Below are 20174 nucleotides of genomic sequence, written 5' to 3'. Positions count from 1 at the left end.
ATTGGATGTTTAGCCAAGAGCATGAACTCAGAAATATCTCCTGACCTCTCAGTACTCCTTCCTGTTACTTTGGTGCCCTTCCTACGCTTGAAGAGAGATTATTTGAGTACCAGCCAAACAATTATTCCCTGGCTGACTTCAAACCAGGATGCTCAGATCTCAGCCTAAGTAGCTAGGATTATAGCCTAAACCTATTATCCAACACTCATTAGAATGACCTCCATTAACAGTTCATTGCTGAGGACAAAGACTAGATTGTGCCCTACTTAGCAAATGGGACTAGAATGTGTTTGGATATGATCAACATATTCAACTACATTTAGGCATATGTGTGTTACAGGTTGGTCTGTATAAAACCAAGTATAGGGGCTGGGAGTGTGGCGAGTGGTAGAATGTTTGCCTAGCATGCAGAAAGACCAGGGTTCAATCCCTCAGTATCACATGAATAGAAAAAACTGAAAGTGGTGCTGTGGCTCAAAGACAGTGCTCAGGCCGAGTTCAAGTCCCAGGATTGGCAAAAATGAAAACAAAACAAACAAAAAAAAAAACCGAGTAAAAATATGAGCTCTCCTTCCAAAGAGTGGAAACACAATCTTCAATCTCCACTTTCTTTTCGTTCTTTTTAAACAGTTCTGGGGATGGATCCTAGGTTCTCACAAATGATAAGACAGCCAAGCTCTCACTGTACCCAGTGCACCATTTGAACAGGGGACAGTTTGTTAAGTTTTAGGAGGACCCAGTCTCCTGAACTGTAAGGCTGGTGATACTTTTCTTCTTGGTACACTTCGTTAGTTTGTATTTCCTCTCCTTCCCTTCTTTATCTGTGTTGGTATAGGGATTGAACTCAAAGCCACACACTCTCCCTGGTTCTTTTGCTCGGGACTGATGCTCTACCACACGACTCCACTTCCATCTTTTTGCCCGTTAATCGTAAGAGGTTCGCGGGAATTGTGTCTGTTGGGGCTAGCCTCCAGCTCCAGTTTTCAGCCTCTGGAGCTGCTAGCCATGCCAGGCATGCTTTTCCTTTGAAAGGCCGAGTAACGCGGAACCGCAGGCGGCCCTTCAATCCTCTTGCCTCAACCAAGTGCTGGGGTGACACGAGTTGCACCACCACACCTGGCAAATTCACTCTGGCTTCTTCGTTATTTCCGGTGTGGGCCCTTTTCCGGTTGACAGCGGTTGACATGGTCCACAGCCTCTCAACCGGTACTCAGCCAGCAGCTTTCGGCAGCCCAAGCTTCCGCCTCGGTCCTCCCTTCGGCGCCTCTCATCCGAGAAGGTCTCAGCCACGCCCCCTATCTTCTGGCGCTAACTGTGGGCCAATCAAGCTGCGCGGCAGGGATCGCCATCATCCAATGGGGAGCCAGTTGTATCGCAGAGAGCCGCCCGTTAGTGATGCCTCGGCACCAATGGCCGCAGATTATGCGCCACCGTAAGGCAGCCGCCGACCGGGCGCGCCGCTGCCCGGAGCACGTGACGGATGAGCCGCGGCAGCTCAGCCCCACCTCCTGGTCTGGAGGTAGCGCGATGGGCCACGCTTCCAATGGCTTGCAGGCCTTCCAGTCACGTGCAGTTTTTGCAAGCTCAGCCGCTCCTGGCCCGTCACGTGTGAGTGACGTCAGCGCGGCGGTGCCCAATGGAAAAGGAGAGCTGCCTTCGCTAACTGGGAACTGGGTTTTCTCCGCGAATGACAGCCGGGCGGGGGCAGGACAGCCTATCACGTGCGCCGGACGGGACGGGGCGGGGAGGCCGCTGGCTCCGGGGGGAGGGGGGAGCGCCGGTCGCGCGGCGCGCAAGCGCCCTGGGGACCCGGTAGCGGCGGTGGAGGCTGCGGCGGTGGCGGCAGCTGCGGCGGCGGCGGCGGCAGCGGTGGAAGGAACCGGATCTCTGGCCCAAGCGGGAGGTGGCGGTGGCGGCCATGGCGGCAGATGGAGAGCGTTCTCCGCTGCTGTCCGAGCCCATCGATGGTGGCGCCGGAGGCAACGGTTTAGTAGGGCCCGGCGGGAGTGGGGCTGGGCCCGGGGGAGGCCTGACCCCCTCCGCACCACCGTACGGAGCCGGTAAACATGCCCCACCCCAGGGTAAGCCGGGGCGGGTCTCGGGTGCACCGGGAGAACCCCCAGAGGCGAGGAGGGGCGGGGCCGGGGGCGGGGGCGGGGCCCGGCGCCAGGTGAGAGCCCAGGGCACCTGTCACGGCCGAGCCTCCTTCCGGCCACCTCCCTAGCGACCGGGGCGCAGAGAGTGGGACTGAGAGGGGCCCCACGGAAGCATTAAGTGAGATGAACGCACCGAGTTTGATCAGAAAGGCTGAAGATCCTAGAATGTCCCACTCCCGAGAAGCATCCGCAGGGAGTGTCTGGAGGTGATCTAGCCCTTCTTTTTATCTGCTTTCTCTTTTTAGCCTTTCCCCCGTTCCCTGAGGGGCATCCAGCCGTATTGCCTGGGGAGGACCCACCCCCCTACTCACCCCTGACCAGCCCGGACAGTGGGAATGCCCCCATGATCACCTGTCGTGTCTGCCAGTCTCTCATCAACGTGGAAGGCAAGATGCATCAGCATGTAGTCAAATGTGGTGTCTGCAATGAAGCCACTGTGAGTTATATACACTATAAAATGGGCTCTGTTTCCTGCATCCTCTTTTTTGATCCCTTTTAATTCTGGACCCTGACCAAGAACTCTTGAAATCCAGTCAGTTTCAGTTCCAGGAGTCGCGCCCAGCCATTTCCTCCCAAGCTACTTGCCACTGCTAATATCATCGGTCCTCGTTTTCACACCTGTTCTGAATACTGAAGTCTAGTTCTAATACAGAAACCTCAGACCCCGCTCTCTCTCTTTCTCGTTCTCTTTTTTATTCCTTGGAGCGGGGCACTTATCTCTGATCTCAAAGTGTATTTGGGAGGGATATGGAAGAGAGTGGGAGTGGAGATTTGTTTGCTGAGGTGCCCATTATTTTCCAGCCAATCAAGAATGCACCTCCAGGAAAAAAGTATGTTCGATGTCCTTGTAACTGTCTTCTTATCTGCAAAGTGACTTCCCAAAGGATTGCCTGTCCTCGTCCCTACTGGTAAGAGGCAGGGGGGTAGGGAAGATGATAGAGGAAATGGGAAATTTAAAAAAAAAAAAGGATTTATAGAGTATGTATAGATAAGAGAGCTTGATGTTTATTAAGGAGAAAAGGCAGCGGGTGCCAGTGGCTTGTGCCTATAACTCTAGCTACTCAGGAGGCTCAAGGTTTTAAAACTAGCCTAACCAGAAAAGCTGGGGAGACATGTTAACTATCTTCAGTTAATCACAAAAAGCTAGAAGTGGAGGTGTGGCTCAAGTGAAGGAGAAGCTTTTCTTTGAGGGGAAAGCTAAGGGATAATGCCCAGGCCCCAAGATCATGTCCCAGTACTGGCACAAAAAAAAAAAAATACGGGGTGGAGGGAAGAGGGTGGGCTATGATAGCATCGGGTCTTAAAACTATCTTCCTTGATTCTCAATGGAAAGATTGGGATAAAATGGTGTTCTTTAGGAGAGAACCTCTGACTAGATTATGATGAGGTTAGGATGAGTTAGACTTTGTTTTTTGCCAGTTGTGGAGCTTGAACTCAGGGCCTGAGTACTGACTTTTCTCAAGGCTAGAGCTCTACCAATTGAGCCACAGCACCACTTCCAGCTTTTTTCTATGTATGTGGTACCAAGGAATCTGTTCATGCGTGCTAGGCAAGCACTCTACCACTAAACCAAATTCCTGACCCCTGAATTAGAGACTTTTTTTTTTTTTTTTTTGCCAGTCCTGGGCTTGAGCTCAGGGCTTGAGCACTGTCCTTGGACTTTCTCAAGGCTAGAGCTCTACCACTTGAGCCTCAGCACCACTTCTAGCTTTTTGCTATGCATGTGGGGTGCCGAGGAATCGAACCCGGGTCTTCATGCATCCTAGGCAAGCACTTTAACCACTAGGCCAAACTCCCGGCCCCTGAGTTAGAGACTTTTAAGTAGTTCTCTCTCAGAGATTCTCTGTGGTAGGACTAGCCCAGGGGACATATTGTCTCTCATGAGCACGGAAGCAAAGAACTTAGTAGAAGGTAAGTAATGGAAGATGTGAAGGAAACAGAGTGTGGGAATGTTTTTAGAATAAGATTCATTTTAAAGATAGCATTTTTCTCCTATGTAGCAAAAGAATCATCAACTTGGGACCTGTGCATCCAGGACCTCTCAGTCCAGAGCCTCAGCCAATGGGTGTCAGGGTCATCTGTGGGCATTGCAAGAACACTTTTCTGGTGAGGAGGAATTGGAGAACCCTGGGGGTCCACTAGGAATAGTGATCATGAATACTTTTGAAGTCTGTCCCAGAAGGACATCTGTCCCATCTTTCCTCTACCCCAAGGTTTTCACAGAAGAAAGCCTGTCTACAATTAGGTTCTTTTTCTTTTCCCATAGTGGACAGAATTCACCGACCGAACCTTAGCACGATGCCCGCACTGCAGGAAAGTGTAAGTGACCAAGGAGTGTACCAGTGATTGAATGGTACATGGAGTAAGAGATCTGTCCCAAGTGTCCATTGCCTCTCCACAGGTCATCTATTGGGCGAAGGTATCCAAGGAAGAGATGTATCTGCTGCTTTTTGCTTGGCTTACTCTTGGCAGTCACTGCCACTGGCCTTGCTGTGAGTAGCCTTTTCTTTCATCATAGACTAAGGTTTGAGAAATTGGTATCCTTACAGATAGTGAAAGAGCCAGGCCTGGTGGCACACACCTTCAGTCCCAGCACTTGAAAGGCTGAGGTGAGAACCACCAGTTAGAGACCAACATGGGCCATAGTAATCTGCCTAGTTTCCTTCCAAAAAGCTGAAAAACTGGGAGTTGGTTTTTTTTTTTTCTTTCTTTCTCCTTTTTTGTTTTTTATTGTAATTAGTAAAAGGGTTACATGATATTTGCCAGATAGAAGGTGCATTAATTCACATACATTGATACCCTTTCACATGTCTTGGTACCCATTTCCCTCCCCCCATGGGAGTTGGTTCTTAAAGCGATTAGTCAAAAACTGAACAACTCGTTACCGCTGACTCACACCTGAACTCTTAGCTCCTCAGGAGGTGGAGATCTGAGTCAAGGCAGACAAATCCTAGACACTTTTACTCTATTTAGCGAAAATCTGGTAAGAATACTAGTCGTAGGCCCTGATTTCAAGCCTTAGTACTAGCGCACCTAAACAAAAACTGCAATAAGTTTTATTTAAAAATAGCAAGAGTCCTATTTGAAAACATTAAGTCAGTGGAAAAGTGGCTTAAATTGAGTTACTGCAAGGAAGCCTGGTTCTGTGGGAAGGAATGAGAAATTCTGGCAGTCTGGAATGGTATGAGTATTTTTCTGCCTGGGGAAGGGAACTAGCTGAACAACCTGACATTTTGAAATGTTCCTGAAGGTGGTTGTATGTTGGTAAGGAATAGACCACAGTTGAGTTACTATTCCTAGGGTTTCTAGGAAGTAGTGAAACATTAACATTTCTTTTTCTTCTTTCTCATCTATCAGTTTGGCACATGGGAGCATGCACAGCAATACGGAGGTATCTATGCAGCCTGGGCGTTTGTCATCCTGTTGGCTGTGTTGTGTTTGGGCCGGGCTCTTTATTGGGCTTGTATGAAGGTCAGCCACCCTGTCCAGAACTTCTGAGCCCCCTCAGTGATTCACAGACTGTACCTGGCCCCTCCCTGGTGGGGACAGTGACACTACAAAGGGAGCTGGGGTAAAAGGCTTCCAAGGCTTCTTTAAGGAAGCCAAGCAATTGCCTTCCTTTTTCCTGGGGAGAGGTAGGAATGAACCAGGCCCCTGCTTAGGTTTGGAGAGGTAGACAAGATCACTGCTGGCTGTTTTCCTCCCGGGGTTGCTGTGTTTAGAGTGAAGTAGGCAGAACATTGCCCTGGAACGTGGGTCCTAAAGCCGGTTCTTTCTGTGTGCTTCCTGAGAGCCATTCCTGTCCCTTACACATTCCAGGGCAGGGTAGGATGGGCAGCCCTGGGGAGGGGGGTCCCTCCCTTTTGTGCACCATTAGGACCTTGCTGCTATTGCACTTCACCAGGGGCTGGCTCTGGCCTCAGTACCCTGTTCCTCTCCCCACATTCCATGTCCTGTGGGGGTGGGATCAGCCGCTGCTCTGTACAGAACCACAGGAACTGATGTGTATATAACTATTTAATGTGGGGGTACATTCCCCTAATCCTCTATTTCCCTTATTTCCTCCTTCCAACCTTCCTTACCCCGGTTGCAGTATTTAACTGGGCTGAGTAGGGTTGCTGTGTCTTGGGGGGAGGTCAGGGACTCATCCTGTGCTTGTAAATAAATAAGATTGTGACTGTAACCTTTTATAGTCTTGTATGTATAAAGAATACAGTAGAGCTGGGTGCTGGTGGCTTACGCCTATAATCCTAGCTACACAGGAGGCTGAAATCTGAAGATTCCAGTTCAAAGCCAGCTTGGGCACTAAAGTCTGAAACTCTTATCTCCAATTAACCACCAGAAAACTGGTGGTGTGGCTCAAATGGCAGAGCATTAGCCTTGAATTGAAGAGTTCACGGACAGTGCTGAGGTTGAGTTCAAGCCGCACATCTGACAATAAAATAATAAAAAAATACAGCAGTCCACAAAGGGGTAAAACACAAAGACAACAAAGCTCAAACTGTGGCCTTTTATTTTTTTTTACACGGATTACTCAAACATAATGGCTTTTGCTCAGTATTTAAAAAAATATGGGGAGGCATCCACAAAACAGAGAGCTTAAGATGTTTATTCTTATAGGAGAGAAACTCAGAATAGTTTCTCTAGACAACTATTAAGAAGGAATACTTGTGGTTAGAGGAAGGCTGTTTCACAGCTCACTGATTCTGGGGAGGTATCACAGCGCTAGGTACAGGGTAATGGGACAGTGATCACTGCCAAGGGCCTTGGAACGGATCTTGCTGTCGCACAATGCAGGTAAAAGAGAATGGGACAACAAAAAGTAATCAAGGCGCCAACCAACGTTCTTAGAGCGAGCGTTCATCATGTAAGTCCAGAAAGTATAAGCATAGGCCGTGTTGGGATAGAGATGCCGAAAGCTGTCAGCAAGGGGCACAGCCTCCAGCAATTCTCCAAAGCCTTGGCGCTCTTGTGGAGTGAAACCAGCATTCTTTTTGTTTCCCTTGGGGTTACGAAGGTCTATTTCTTCATGAGCCACATTGAGATCCCCACATAGCACCAGGGGTTTGTGGGAAGCCAAACCCTTGAGAAACTTGCGAAAGGCTTCATCCCAACGCTGCCGGTATTCCAGTCTTACCAGACCCCTGCCTGCATTAGGCACATAGGCTGTTACAAGTACAAACGTGTCGAATTCAGCCACAATCACTCGGCCTTCTTGATCATGTTCCTCCTCACCTAGAGAAAGATCCAAACAGCCAGCATTAAAAAAAAAAAAAAAAAAAAAAGCTGGGCACCAGCAACTCATGGCTGAAACCCTAGCTAGTCAAGAGCCTGTTACAAGGAAAGCAGAGAAAAAATAGGCAGAAGGAATCAATAGGTCCTTACCAATGCCATAAGACACCTTAAGTGGACACTGGCGGGAAAGCAGACCCACACCACTGTATCCTTCCTTGTCTGAAGGAGCTGACCAGTACTGATGTGAGAGTCCAGACAGTTCTTGAAGTTCAGCTGGTAGTTTGTTCTCTGAACATTTAGTCTCTTGAAGGCACAGGATATCTGGAGCTTCTTCTTTCACCCACTAGGTAGAAAGAAAAGTGGGGAAAAAATAGTATATTTGTAACAATCTGTGGTAGAAATAAGCTACACAAAAATACAGTTTCTGTCATAAAGAATTTAAGTCAACACTTGGCACTTAAAGAATTATAAATTGGGACCGGGAGTTTGGCCTAGTGGTAGAGTGCTTGCCTAGCATGCATGAAGACCCAGGTTTGATCCCTCAGTACCACACACACAGAAAAGCTGGAAATGGTACTGTGGCTCTAGCCTTGAGAAAGTCCAAGGACAGTGCTCAGGCCCTAAGCTCAAGCCCAGATCTGGCAAAAAACAAAAAAAACATATAGTCAGTTACTTACTTAGGGAGTTAGAGTTTAGGCAGACTAGCTTAAACAGGGAAAAGCAGAGGATGGGGCTCAAGCAGTAAGTTAAGTGCTCAACCTCCAATATTGTAAAAACAAAATTTAACATGCAGTACTATGTAGGGAATTTTTTTCCTAGAGGCAATGGACAATGAACTAAGCTTTTAAAGTAATTGATACTGAGCATGGTGGAGATAAAATCAAAGTACAGTAAAACTTTGATACATTCTGGAGAAGGGGAAACAGCAGGGAAATTGAAGGAATGGCCACTGGGGAAGAGCTGAAGCCTCTTTTACACCTGCCACACAAGAAAAGTACAGGCAGAGGAATCAATCTTCCAAATCCTATTAAGCACTGTTTTCCCCTCCCTTACTTCCACTCACATCTAAACCTTTCTTCTTAATCCAGGCGCGAAGCCCATCCACGTTCCAGGAGCAGATCTTGAGTGTGGCAGCCTTGCCACTGGGTGAGGTTTTCTGGTCTGGAGGGTCCTCATAAAGGACTGGACCCTCACCTGCTGCTTCCTTTTCATTTTTCTTTGCTCCCGCTTTACTCTTTTTAGGCTCTGGCTCTATGAAGTGAATAAAACGTAAGAATAAATGTTGGTTTTCAACCTCAGTCGACAGTGTACTGCGGACCCACAAAAATAACTTTTCAAACTCCCGCACGCAGTTATGAGTCGGTTCCAATCTGCCATGCTGCAGGGTTTATGAAGAGATCGGGACAGGGAGTCGAGGGCTCGTTTCTTTCCCTACCTGTCTTGGGCTCTTCCCCGTCTTCTGCCACCGTTCCCTTCTTCCCACGCTTTGGCATCGCTGTAATGAATGGCCTTCGGCACCAGGACCACGTCGCCCACTGAACCAGTATTTTTACGGTGTTGCCTACAAACACATACACAAAAAAAATCCCGTGAAATCAATGGCGGGTGGGGTGAAGGCTCCTCAGCCGGGTGTCCCGAGCCAGCGCCCGCCGTCCCAACGTGATCCGCAGTTCTCCATCTCCGGGTATCACGAGCCCTCCAGCCCCTCACCCACTTTAGGTTATTTCAAGCGCCGTCGCCCTCCGGGTAGTAGCTGCCTTCCGGCCAGCTGAGGTCCTGGGTTACAGCGCCGCCTCAACCTAGCAGGTCACAGCCCCCAATGAGGCGCCGGTACAGACCTGCACGGCGAATCGCGACCTACTCGGACGCCAGGCAGACCCTGGCCCCAAGCACAAAGAAGGGAGCACGCCGCGCACTCACGTGGGTGACTGGCTTGGTCACGAGGTCGAGGAATGGGATGATTGGCTCGTCGGGCACCACGTGACCAAAAAAGCCCGCCCTCCGGAGCTGTGCGGGCCCGGGAGGCCCTCACGCGCCGCTCTCGGGTGTCCGTCTCTGCGCCTGATTCACAGCTCATTTTGTCACTTTCTATTGAAGAGCCGGGCGCAGTTCGGGGAAGGAACTCGGAGGGCAGAGCTGGGCTGGGCCAGGGAAGGCAGAGGAGAGTGTAGGACTGTACGGAGCCCAGTCGGCGCCCCGGGCATTTAGGAAGACATCCTTGGGTCCTTGAGGCCGCGGTCCCAGCTTCGCGGGCGTGCGGCCCCGGCTGGGCTCGTCTTCAGCCGCCGAGCCCTGGCCTCCGGCCCCGCATTCGGCCAAAGGAAGGCGCGGACCCCGCTCCCCTGGGGCTGCGCCATGCCGGCGGTACTGGGGTTCGAAGGTAGTGCCAACAAGATCGGCGTGGGCGTGGTGCGAGATGGCCGCGTGCTGTCCAACCCGCGGCGGACTTACGTCACGCCCCCGGGCACCGGTGAGTGGGCTGGGCGCCGGCCCGGTGGGGGCCCGGCCGAGGGCGCCTGCCCGGCGCCGCCCTGCTCCCCGGACGCCGAGGAATCCGGCGCTGCCACGCCTCGTCTCCTGTCACAGCTTTTTTGGTGACCGTCTGGTTCTACAGCTCCGGCTGGCCTCAGGGCCGCGGCCAGAAACACACTACAACACTCGTCCCCTCGACAGCTTGGGATTCATAATATTCACAATCAGCGGTCCAGGCCAGGAGCTTCTGGGTTTGCTCAGGATTTTCTGGAGCGCCTCTGTGTGTGTGTGTGTGTGTGTGTGTGTGTGCTGAACATCCGAAAAGAAATGTATGACTCTGCTGGGCCGTTGAGCATAATAGGGTTTTTAAAAACAGGATAAATAGTGTACAAAAATGGAATAAAAATATTTTAGAAACCGCTCACGCTTGTAAACCTAGCTATTCTGGAGGCTGAGATCTGAGGACCATGGTTCAAGGCCAGCCTGGGCAGCGAAGTCTGTGATTCTTACCTGCGGTTAACTACCAGGAAACCAGAAGTGGTGCTGTGGCTCGAAGTAGAGCGCTAGTCTTGAATGAAAGAGCTCAGGGACAGCACCCAGGCCCTGAGTTCAAGCTCCATAAGAGGGAAGAAAGCATTAGAACTGAACGGTTTCAGTGCTTGTGTTGGTATTTTTTTTTTTTTTTGGTGGGTAATGGAGCTTTAACTCCACCTGGCACTGTCCTCGAGCTCTTCAGCTCAAGGCTACCACCCTACCCTTGAGCCAAGCCCCACTTCCCGTTTTCTAGAGGTTAATTGGAGATGAGAGTCTCAGGTCCTTTTGTGCCCGGGTGGCTTTTGTACCTTGATTCTCAGATCTCAGCTTCCTGAGTAGCTAGGACTATTGGCATGAGCCACTGTGCCCGGCTTGATAATGTTTTGGGCACTGTTCTTTACTCTCAAATTGAGAGTAAACTACATTATTAGTTTTTACTAGATCTTGTGTACTAAGTGAAAATAGCAGATACTATATAATTCTGTGTGTGTGTGTGTGTGTGTGTGAAGAGGAATTGAACTTGCACCTACCACTTGAGCAGCATCTCCACTTCCAGCTTTATGCTAGTTAATTGGAGATAACAGAAAGATTTGCCTTCCCAGAGCTGGCTCCTATCTTCATATCTCAGCCTCTTGAATAACTAGAATTTGTCAGGTATTGATAGGCGATGTATATTCTAGGAATATATATCTATTATAGGAATGTACATTTAATTTTTTTTGCTTATTTCTGTTTATTTTTATGCTGAGGTTTGAACTCAGGGCCTTGCACTCTGGCTTGGCATTTGCACTCATTGCTGGTATTTCACCACTTGAACCACAGCTTTACCTCTTTTTTTCCTAGTTAATTGGAGATAAAGAATCTCCTAGGCTTTCCTTCACTGGCAGGCTTCAAACTTCCATCCTCAGATCTCAGCCTTCTGAGTAGCTAGGAGTACAGGCATGAGCTACTAACACCTGGCTGTATTAACATGTAAATTCATCTAGGTACTTGGGAACCCAGGATACAGAAATAAATAGCAAATGTTGTGAGATACTTGTGTTTAAAGTGGGGACACTAAAGATAATTGTGCGATAATTTGTTCCTTTTAATTTTTTAAATTATCTTTAGTTATACAAAGGTCTCACCATTCAACATGTTAGTTGATATAATTGTTATATGTAAAATTGGTAAATGCAAACACTGATTTTGTAGGATTCTGTAAGATCACAGGGAAAATACTGAGACCTGAAGGTGTAATAGTAGTTGAATATGAAGAGGGGCATTTCTGAACGCTTGGGAGAGTGAAAGGATCTCATCTGTGTTACTAATTGTTTTGGTTTTTTACTTCTACCTGCTTTTGTTACAGAATCTTTGATATGTGTCTATTTTTTAGGTTTCCTTCCAGGTGATACTGCCAGACACCATAGAGCTGTTATCCTGGATCTGTTGCAGGAAGCACTGACAGAAGCTGGACTAACCTCCCAGGACATTGACTGTATTGCTTATACTAAAGGTATGGCTGGGAGAAGAGTAAAGTGTGGCAGAATTTACCTGAGCCTGTTAGTCTTCACCTTGCCTCTGCCCTTTTAGCCCCAGCCTCTTTTTTTTGGTCAGTCATGGGGCCTAAACTCATGGCTTAGGTTCTGTCCCTGAGCTCTTTTTGCTAAAAGCTAGCACTCTACCACTTTGAGCCACAGTGCCACTTCCAGTTTTCTGGTAACTAATTGGAGATAAGAGTTTCACAGACTTTCCTGTGGGGTTGACTTTAAACTGGACCCTCAGGGCTCTGCCTCCCGAGTAGGTTGATTACAGGCATGAGCCACCAGCACCCAGCTGCCTTTCCACTCACATCTTTTACTTCCTTTTACTTGCTTTTTATTTTTTATTTATTTCTTCTTCTTTTTTTTTTTTTTTTGGTCGTGGGGTGGGCTTGAACTCTGGGCCTGGGCACTGGCCCTGAGCTCTTCAGCTTAAGGCTACTGCCCTACCCCTTGAGCCACAGCACCACTTCTGGTTTTCTAGTGGTTTATTGGAGATAAGAGTCTCACAGACTTTAGAGCCTGGGCTGACTTTGAACTGAGATCCTCAGATCTGAGCTTCCTGAGTAGCTAGGATTATAGGTGTGAGTCACCTCTACATGTTTATTATTTTTCTTTTTTTAATGTCTATTATTCCAAGTCCCCATTTATTCCCTCGTAGGTCCTGGCATGGGTGCGCCATTGGTTTCTGTAGCTGTTGTTGCCCGGACTGTGGCTCAGCTGTGGAACAAACCGTTGGTAGGAGTGAACCATTGTATAGGGCACATTGAAATGGGCCGCCTCATCACTGGAGCCACTAACCCAACTGTGCTGTATGTCAGCGGAGGAAATACCCAGGTACTTACTTATTCTACCCATCCTGCCTTCAGGCATTTAGCCAGTCATCTTCTCCCCAAGTTGTAGGAAGAACAAAGCCTGGCTTGTCTAGACCTAAGCTATTGTAGAAAATCCACAGTATAGTTAATAACTTTGCAGATTTGGGCAAGACAATTAGAATATTAGATGAGGGTGGGTTTTTTGTTTGTTTTTGTTCTCGTTGCTTTTTGAGATAGGGTCTCATCTCAGAGCTGCAGGTGTGACTCAAAGGGTAGATTTGCAGGGAATGAACAGGGTCTCGTGATGTAGACCATGCTAGCCGTGCGTTCAGGACCCTCCTGTAACAGCCTCCTGAGAGCAATAAGACAATTTTTATGTATGGATGGTAACTAGGAATTTCTAATTCTAAAAAAGGAAAGAATAAGGATTAAAACCTTCTATTTTGAAGCTTATTATTATTATTATTGCCAGTCCTAGGGACTGAACTCAGGGCCTGTGCACTGTCCTTGGGCTTTCCTCAAGGTTAGTAGTCTACCACTTGGTACCACAGCACCAGTTCTGGCTTTTCTATTTCTGTGGTACTGAGGAATCGAATCTGGGTCTTTGTGCATGCTAGGCAGGCACTCTGCCACTAGCCAAACTCCCGGCCTTTGAAGCTTATTTATTTATTTATTTTTTGCCAGTCCTGGGCTTGAGCTCAGGTCCCGAGCACTGTCCTTGAACTTTCTCAAGGGTAGAGCTCTACCACTTGAGCCTCAGCACCAGCTTTTTCCTATGTATGTGGTACTGAGAACTTGAACCCGGGTCTTTGTGCATGCTAGGCAAGCACTCTATAGCTAGGCCAAACTCCCAGCCCTGAAGCTTATTTTTAAAATGATACTTAATTTCAACTAAGGGCCTACTTTAATTTCATTAAAATAGCCATATGTGTTGTTTTATGTTACTGTGGCTAAGTACATAGATTTTTTTTCGTTGTTAACTGTATGTTAGTCTAAGAATGTAAAAATACAAATAAATATAGCAAAATTAAACTTATGGGTGAAGTAATTTGGGATATTTTGTATAGTTTTGAGAAGTTTTGGTACCAGTAATGAAGCTTGAATTTGGGGCCTCACTTTCTTGCTTAGCTTTTTCACACTAGACTGACACTCATCACTTCAGCCATACCTCCACTTTGGCTTTTTGTTAGTTTATTATTCATAAGAGCCTCACAGACCTTCCATGACTGGCCTCAAACCTTAATCTTAGATGTAAAACAAGGATGATGGTTAGGTGGAGAGAAGTCAGTAACAGAAGACAGAAAGGCAAACCTACTCTTTGTTTGTAGATTTTTTTTTTTTTAAGCAGCAGAATAAGCTTTATGTTATGGAAGGAAGTGCCTACTGCACTGGGAAAGGAAAGAAGCTGTTTATGGTCCTGGAATCTCAGTGTCAGTATAGAGCATATGTATGGGTCAGTGTGCAATCAATAGTCTTGTAAGAGATTTTTGAGTTCTTCTACTTTGCCTCTACTTTTGTTTGACTAACTAAACTGATTTATTAATCTAGAAGGACTCCCTACCTCTAAGCAGGAAACCCTGTTTCCTACTTCACACTCAAGGCTGTTTTGAGTGATATATATATATATATATATATATGGAACCTACAAAGTAGAAAATGAGAAACAATAGATTTCACCTGCAAAATTCCTTCCCCGCCCCCCCCCCCACTTGCAATATTCTATCTGTAAAGCCAGGGTCTGGCTATATAGCCAAAGTTGGCCATGCTATATATCCCAGACTAGCACCAAACTTGAGATCCTCTTGTCACTGTCTCCTGAGTAGCTGGAATTAAGAGTGTGCACTATCAAGCCTGGCACATTTTTCCATTTCTTACTGGAATGGTGGTTTGTTTAGTGGACATTTTGACAATACGACTTTCTTCTCCAGTGCTTAATACTCCTCTTTGTGGACTTCAGGCTTCACAGACACTTTCATCCTTAGGTGATCGCCTACTCAGAGCATCGTTACCGAATCTTTGGGGAAACCATTGATATTGCTGTGGGCAATTGTTTGGATCGTTTTGCTCGAGTGCTGAAGGTGAGCCATTGAAGTTGCAGAAAACTTAAGATGTAGGTGAATTTCTAGAGAGCAATGGAAATGGAGAGAAGTAATAAATAGCATCTTATGCTTCCTACATATCCAACTTTATCCTCCTCCAGTTACTTTCTGTGGTGGTCATTAGTGTTGAGACTGACCTTGTACATACTTTATAGCACAGGCTGATTTGAACTTGTTAGCCTTCTGCCTCCACTTACTGAGTGTTGAAATTATAGGAGTATACTACCATGCCTAGCCTTTCGTTTGTTTGTTTTTTGCCAGTCCTAGGGATTGAACTCAAGGCCTGAGCACTGTCCTTGGGTTCTTTTTCTCAAGGTCTGCCACTTGAGCCACAGCACCTCTTCTAGCTTTTTTCTATGTATGTGGTATCAAGGAATTGAACCTAGGTCTTCATTCATGCTAGGCAAGCACTGTACCACTAGACCATATTCCCAGCCTCATGCCTAGCCTTAAAAAAAAAAAAAAAAAAAAATGGGGGCTGGGAATGTGACCTAGTGGTAGAGTGATTGCCTAGCATGAAAGCCTAGGTTCTTTTCCTCAGTTTCAGATACTCAGAAAAAGCTGCAAGTGGTGCTATAGCTCAAGTGGTAGAGTGCTAGCCTTGAGAATGTCCAAGGACAGTGTCCAGGTGGCTTTAAACCATGATCCTCAGATCTCAGCCTCCAGAATGCCAGGCTTATAGGATTGCCAGTCCTGGGGCTTGAAATTAGCACCTGGGCATTGTCCCTGAGCTTCTTTGCTCAAAACTAGTATTCTACCACTTGAGCCACAGTGCCACTTCCAGTTTTCTGGTGATTAATTGGGAATAAGAGTCTCACAGACTTTCATGCCCCGACTGGCTTTGAACCATGATCCTCAGATCTCAGCCTCCCAAGTAGCTAGGATTACAGGTGTGAGCCACCAGCACCTGGCTGACTTTGAGACTCTTATCTTCACTAAACTACCAAAAAAGTCACAGTGGAGCTGTGGATCAAATGTTAGAAAGAAGCTCAGGTACAGAGCCTAGGCCCTGAGTTCAAGCCCCAGGACCAGCACAAAAAAGAAACAAATAATATATTTCTATAGTCTGTGTTGTGCATTTTTGCATGCTTATCTACTTCTTATTTTTCTAGATTTCCAATGACCCAAGTCCAGGCTACAACATTGAACAGATGGCAAAGCGGTAAGAGGATCTGAGCTGGAACAGTGCTGGCTGGAGGGAATGTGGAGGGTGCACCACCAGCTAACTCTCGGCTCAGTGCCTGCGTTCATTCCTACATAGAGGCAAGAAGCTAGTCGAGCTGCCGTACACAGTAAAGGGGATGGATGTTTCATTTTCAGGGATTCTGTCTTTCATTGAGGTAAGTGAAAGAGGAAAGGGAAGCCTTGCTTTTTTAATAATGCATATCTGTTTTGTTATCATTGTGTTTCCTGCACATAGCACAGCAGGACCCCATCAGATATGTTCTATGTGTCAAGTACTGTTTTAGTACTTTAGGAACAAAGCATGAGCAAACCAAGAAACTGCCCACATGGAGCTTAAGATTCTAATAGAGGAAAACGGAGGTGGTGGGAGGGAGAAAAAGAGAAAAATATATATAATGTGTCAGGTAGTAATGGGTGCTATGGAGAAAGTTTACGGTAGTTAAGTTATGGGTGGGAATATCAGAGAAAACATTGGGGAAATAATTATTGCCTGCCTGTGGGAATGTGGGGGAGGGCAGTCAGTTGTGTCAGCTCTGTCCCTGAGCTCTGCTCAAGGCTACTTTGAGTCATAGCTCCACTTCTGGTTTTCTGATGGTATTTGCAGTAAGAGTCTCATGGACTTTTTTCCTGCTCTGGCTGGTATTGAACCTCCATTCTCAGATTCTCAGCCTCCTAAGTTAGCTAGGATTACAGTGTAAATCACTTTTGCCTGACTTATACTGGGATTTCAACTCATGGCCTCCCACTTGTTTGGCTGGTGCTCTACTAGCACACCTCCAAACTGGCCTTACCTTTTCTTTCCTTCTTCCCTCCCTCTCTCTCTTCCCCTCCTCCTTCCTTCTCCCCCTACCCCCACCCTCTCCCCCTCTCCCTTCCCTCTCCCCCTTTCCTCTCCCTCCCCCCTCCCCCTTCCCTTTCCCCCCCTACCCTTTCTCTCTCTCTCTCTCCTGGGGCTTGAACTCATGGTCTGGGTAGTGTACCTGAGCTTCTTTTGCTCAAGGCTAGCACTCTACCTCTTGAGCCACAGCACTACTTCTGTGTTATTTTGGATTATGTGATACTGAAGAATCAAATCCAGGGCTTCATGCATGTTAGGCAAGCCCTCTGCCACTAAGCCCCATTCCTAGCCCCTTCTAGTTATTTTTGAAGATGGAGTCTTCTGTGGACTTTTCTGCCCAGGCTGGCTCCGGATTGAGTTCTTGTAGTTCTCAGAAGAACTCAGGGTTATATGCATTATGTACTGATGCCCAGCTTAATTATGAAATGTCAAGAGTTGGGCATGATGGCATACCTCTGTCATCCTTTCTACTCTGGTGCCAGACTGGGAAGATCACAGTTTGATGACATCCAATCCAAAAAAAGTTAAGAGATCTCATTGCAACAAAAGGACTCATGTGTTTGAGCTGCGTGGGGAGTGAGTAGGATTGCAACCTCGATGAGCATACACAAAAGCATGAGACCCCATCTGAGAAATAAAGCAAAGCAGAAGATGGGGATGTGGCAGAAGGAGTAACAACCATGTAGCCTTAAATTTAAACCCCAGTGTGGTGTATGAGTGTGCCCGTGTCTGTGTGTCTGGGTCTTACATCTTAGGCTGAGTGCAGTGCAGGGCAATGTTTCGGATGGGATGTGGCTGATAATTTGAGTTAGGATAAAACACAGTGATCCTGGCTTCCCTGAAATCCTAAAACAACACTCTTTGTTCTTTGGCTTGTTTTCCCGTTGAATGAATGTAGGATGCGGCCGAGCGGATGTTGGCCATGGGCGAGTGCACTCCTGAGGATCTATGTTTCTCCCTGCAGGTAATGGAGTGGAAAGCCGGGATGGGAAGTTGAGGCTGGAGGATCTATCCTATCGTTAGAGCAGAAATAGCTGTGATACACTGTTTTACCTTGTCTCTCCACAGGAAACTGTGTTTGCCATGCTGGTAGAAATTACAGAGCGAGCCATGGCACATTGTGGCTCTCAGGAAGCTCTCATCGTGGGAGGAGTAGGATGTATGTACCACTGAACAGTGTTCTTCTTTCCCAGTCTTGGCATTGCATATATTCTCCTGCTATTCTAAATTGCTAAGTGTTTGGAGAAATTGCATGCTTCTCATCCTGTGTTTCTCATCCTTGTTTGCCCTTCCCAATTCAGTATCCTAAGAATGCACGTAAAGCCAGACCATGGAGAGGTGACTGGAATGACATCAAGCTAACCTTATTCCCTCTCTGTTCATAGGTAATATGAGATTACAGAAGATGATGGAGACCATGTGTCAGGAACGTGGGGCCCAGCTTTTTGCTACAGATGAAAGGTGAAGGCCTTTCCCTTTTGTGATTTCTTCTCCTCCTATATGTTTTTCTGCCTTTAAATCACATCGTCAATTTTCCTTCCTAGATTCTGCATTGACAACGGAGCCATGATAGCTCAGGCTGGCTGGGAGATGTTTCAGGCTGGACTCAGTACACCCCTCAGTGATTCTGGGGTGACGCAGAGGTGAGTGATTCATTTATTCTTTAGAAGAGGTAGACAGATTTGGAAGATGAGCAGAACACCAGTAGGTAAGAAAGTCTAGGACAAACAGGGAAGAAAATGATAGAAGATGCTAAGGGATAGTTCTCAACCACATGTTCCTGTTTTTCTACAGGTATCGGACAGATGAAGTAGAAGTGACATGGAGGGACTGACAAGAGTAACAAGATGAGGATAGATAGTTCCCTGAGTGAAGCTCAGAGGAACCCGAGTCTTTATCTCTGCCCTACTGTGGGAAACTTGGCAGTTCTGTGGACTTTTCTCTCCAGTAGCCAAGATATGGACTCTACACAAGACTTGCAGTCTCCTGGGGAATCTTATGACTTAGCAATAAAATATTTTTGGTTTTGTACATCCAGTTGGATTTTGTTGAGGACCAATATGGAATCCAGACTGGATAAGTTCTAACTTATCAGTGGATAAAGAGCAAAGTTGCCAAAGCTTTGGCTGACTTTATGTGTGGTCTCTGAAGCTGCTATTCAGAAGTAAAGCATGATGGAAAAGTGCAAATGCCATCTTAATATACCATTAACAGTAATAGTACCAAAACACATAGTATGTTAGTGTCAGTCCCTATGCTTCTGCCTTGTGTTCATCTCATTTAAATTCTTTGAAGTAGACTAGCCCAGAGATAGGTCAAATATATAACAAGAGAAAGACTGCCCCTCCCCTGGGCTTGGGCATTGTCCAGGGACAATGAGCTCTTGAGCCCAAGGCTACCATCCTGTCCCAGGAGCCAAGCCCCACTTCCTGTTTTCTAGAGGTTAATTGGAGATAAGAGTCTCAGGTCCTTTTGTGCTGGGCTGGCTTTGAACCTTGATCCTCAAATCTCAGCCTCCTGAGTAGCTAGGATTACAGGCGTGAGCCACTGCTCTCAGTTTCTTTGGGCTTTCTTAAGGCTCTTGGCTTTTTCTGGGTATGTGGTACCAAGGAATTGAACCTAGGGCCTCTTGCATGCTAGGCAAGCACTCTACCACTAGGCCACGCTCCCAGTCCCCCCCCTGTTTTTTTTTTTTTTTTAATTCCCATCTACTTGTCTTATAACACCTGAAACTCCTGTGCTTGTTGGAATTAATAGCTATTTGTTGTCAAAATTCCATGAATCCTTTTAATATCTGCTACTCTCGTCACTATTGTCATGGTGGTGACATTTACTAGGCCTGTAGGTAGTACAGAGGTTCTTTTTTCTTTATATTGTTTGCTGGCCTTCTCATCCCTGATACCTCTGCTCTGAAGTGTCTTGCCACACTTACATCACTGTTTTAGTAAGCCTTGATTTCAGTGCCCAGAGAAGTCATCCTGTTGATATCCGTTTCAGTCATATTCTAGATAGATAATTCCCCTCTTCCATATCAAACATCCTGCTTTTCTACTGTTTATCCCCTCTCTTTCCAGATTATTCCATTCTATATGCTGAAGCCAGCATTCTCTTCTCCAGGACCTTCATTTTTCTGTGTACATTTACTTCCTTTCCCCCTGTTTCACTCTTCTAGTAATCTTTTTTTGGTCAGTTATGGGGCTTGAACACTGGGCCTGGGCACTGTCCCTGAGCTCTTCAGCTTAAGGCTACTGCCCTACCCATTGAACCACAGCACTACTTCTGGTTTTCTAGTAGTTCATTGGAGATAAGAGTCTCACGTT

The 20174-nt window shown here is 46.9% G+C and overlaps 3 protein-coding genes across 4 annotated transcripts; 2 read left to right on the top strand and 1 right to left on the bottom strand.

Annotated features, from left to right (window-relative positions):
• Nucleotides 1-1797: 1797 nt before the first annotated feature.
• On the top strand, nt 1798-6339 carry Pip4p1 (phosphatidylinositol-4,5-bisphosphate 4-phosphatase 1). 2 transcript variants are annotated; one of them, XM_090320226.1, is made up of 7 exons: nt 1798-2081; nt 2402-2592; nt 2958-3064; nt 4157-4262; nt 4423-4475; nt 4558-4648; nt 5514-6339. In XM_090320226.1, exons 1-7 carry the CDS (start codon nt 1919-1921, stop codon nt 5652-5654), a joined length of 852 nt encoding a protein of 283 aa, XP_090176352.1. In that variant the 5' UTR covers nt 1798-1918; the 3' UTR covers nt 5655-6339. The 2 variants fall into 2 exon arrangements, with proteins under 2 accessions (XP_090176352.1, XP_090176362.1); XM_090320236.1 differs by having other exon boundaries at nt 1799-2060.
• A 313-nt stretch (nt 6340-6652) lies between these two features.
• Nucleotides 6653-9346, bottom strand: Apex1 (apurinic/apyrimidinic endodeoxyribonuclease 1). Its single transcript, XM_090320205.1, has 5 exons — nt 9312-9346; nt 8827-8952; nt 8455-8642; nt 7542-7734; nt 6653-7391 (listed from the first exon to the last, which is right to left on the bottom strand). The coding sequence occupies exons 2-5, from the start codon at nt 8882-8884 to the stop codon at nt 6874-6876; spliced, it is 957 nt and encodes a 318-aa protein (XP_090176331.1). The 5' UTR covers nt 8885-8952; nt 9312-9346; the 3' UTR covers nt 6653-6873.
• Nucleotides 9347-9442: 96 nt separating this feature from the next.
• Osgep (O-sialoglycoprotein endopeptidase) lies at nt 9443-18885 on the top strand. The gene is made up of 11 exons (XM_090320216.1): nt 9443-9861; nt 11773-11892; nt 12579-12754; nt 14715-14810; nt 15944-15993; nt 16093-16171; nt 17753-17818; nt 17923-18013; nt 18240-18315; nt 18399-18497; nt 18649-18885. Exons 1-11 carry the CDS (start codon nt 9747-9749, stop codon nt 18686-18688), a joined length of 1008 nt encoding a protein of 335 aa, XP_090176342.1. The 5' UTR covers nt 9443-9746; the 3' UTR covers nt 18689-18885.
• Nucleotides 18886-20174: the final 1289 nt, after the last annotated feature.

This window comes from Megascapheus bottae, chromosome 2, assembly GCF_031878675.1.
Source record: "Megascapheus bottae isolate mThoBot1 chromosome 2, mThoBot2.hap1, whole genome shotgun sequence".
Taxonomy (NCBI): Eukaryota; Metazoa; Chordata; class Mammalia; order Rodentia; family Geomyidae; genus Megascapheus; species Megascapheus bottae.
Note: the sequence above shows the minus strand (reverse complement) of the source record. Positions and strands in the feature narration are given on the sequence as shown.

Coding starts and splice junctions, on each gene's coding strand:
- Pip4p1 (XM_090320226.1), top strand. CDS start 1,919: ATGGCGGCAGATGGAGAGCGTTCTCCGCTGCTGTCCGAGCCCATCGAT. Junction 2,593..2,957: donor GTGTCTGCAATGAAGCCACT/GTGAGTTATATA, acceptor ATTATTTTCCAG/CCAATCAAGAATGCACCTCC. Junction 4,476..4,557: donor TGCCCGCACTGCAGGAAAGT/GTAAGTGACCAA, acceptor GCCTCTCCACAG/GTCATCTATTGGGCGAAGGT.
- Apex1 (XM_090320205.1), bottom strand. CDS start 8,884: ATGCCAAAGCGTGGGAAGAAGGGAACGGTGGCAGAAGACGGGGAAGAG. Junction 8,643..8,826: donor CGGGGAAGAGCCCAAGACAG/GTAGGGAAAGAA, acceptor TTCACTTCATAG/AGCCAGAGCCTAAAAAGAGT. Junction 7,392..7,541: donor TAAGGTGTCTTATGGCATTG/GTAAGGACCTAT, acceptor ATCTTTCTCTAG/GTGAGGAGGAACATGATCAA.
- Osgep (XM_090320216.1), top strand. CDS start 9,747: ATGCCGGCGGTACTGGGGTTCGAAGGTAGTGCCAACAAGATCGGCGTG. Junction 11,893..12,578: donor CTGTATTGCTTATACTAAAG/GTATGGCTGGGA, acceptor ATTCCCTCGTAG/GTCCTGGCATGGGTGCGCCA. Junction 12,755..14,714: donor TCAGCGGAGGAAATACCCAG/GTACTTACTTAT, acceptor TTTCATCCTTAG/GTGATCGCCTACTCAGAGCA.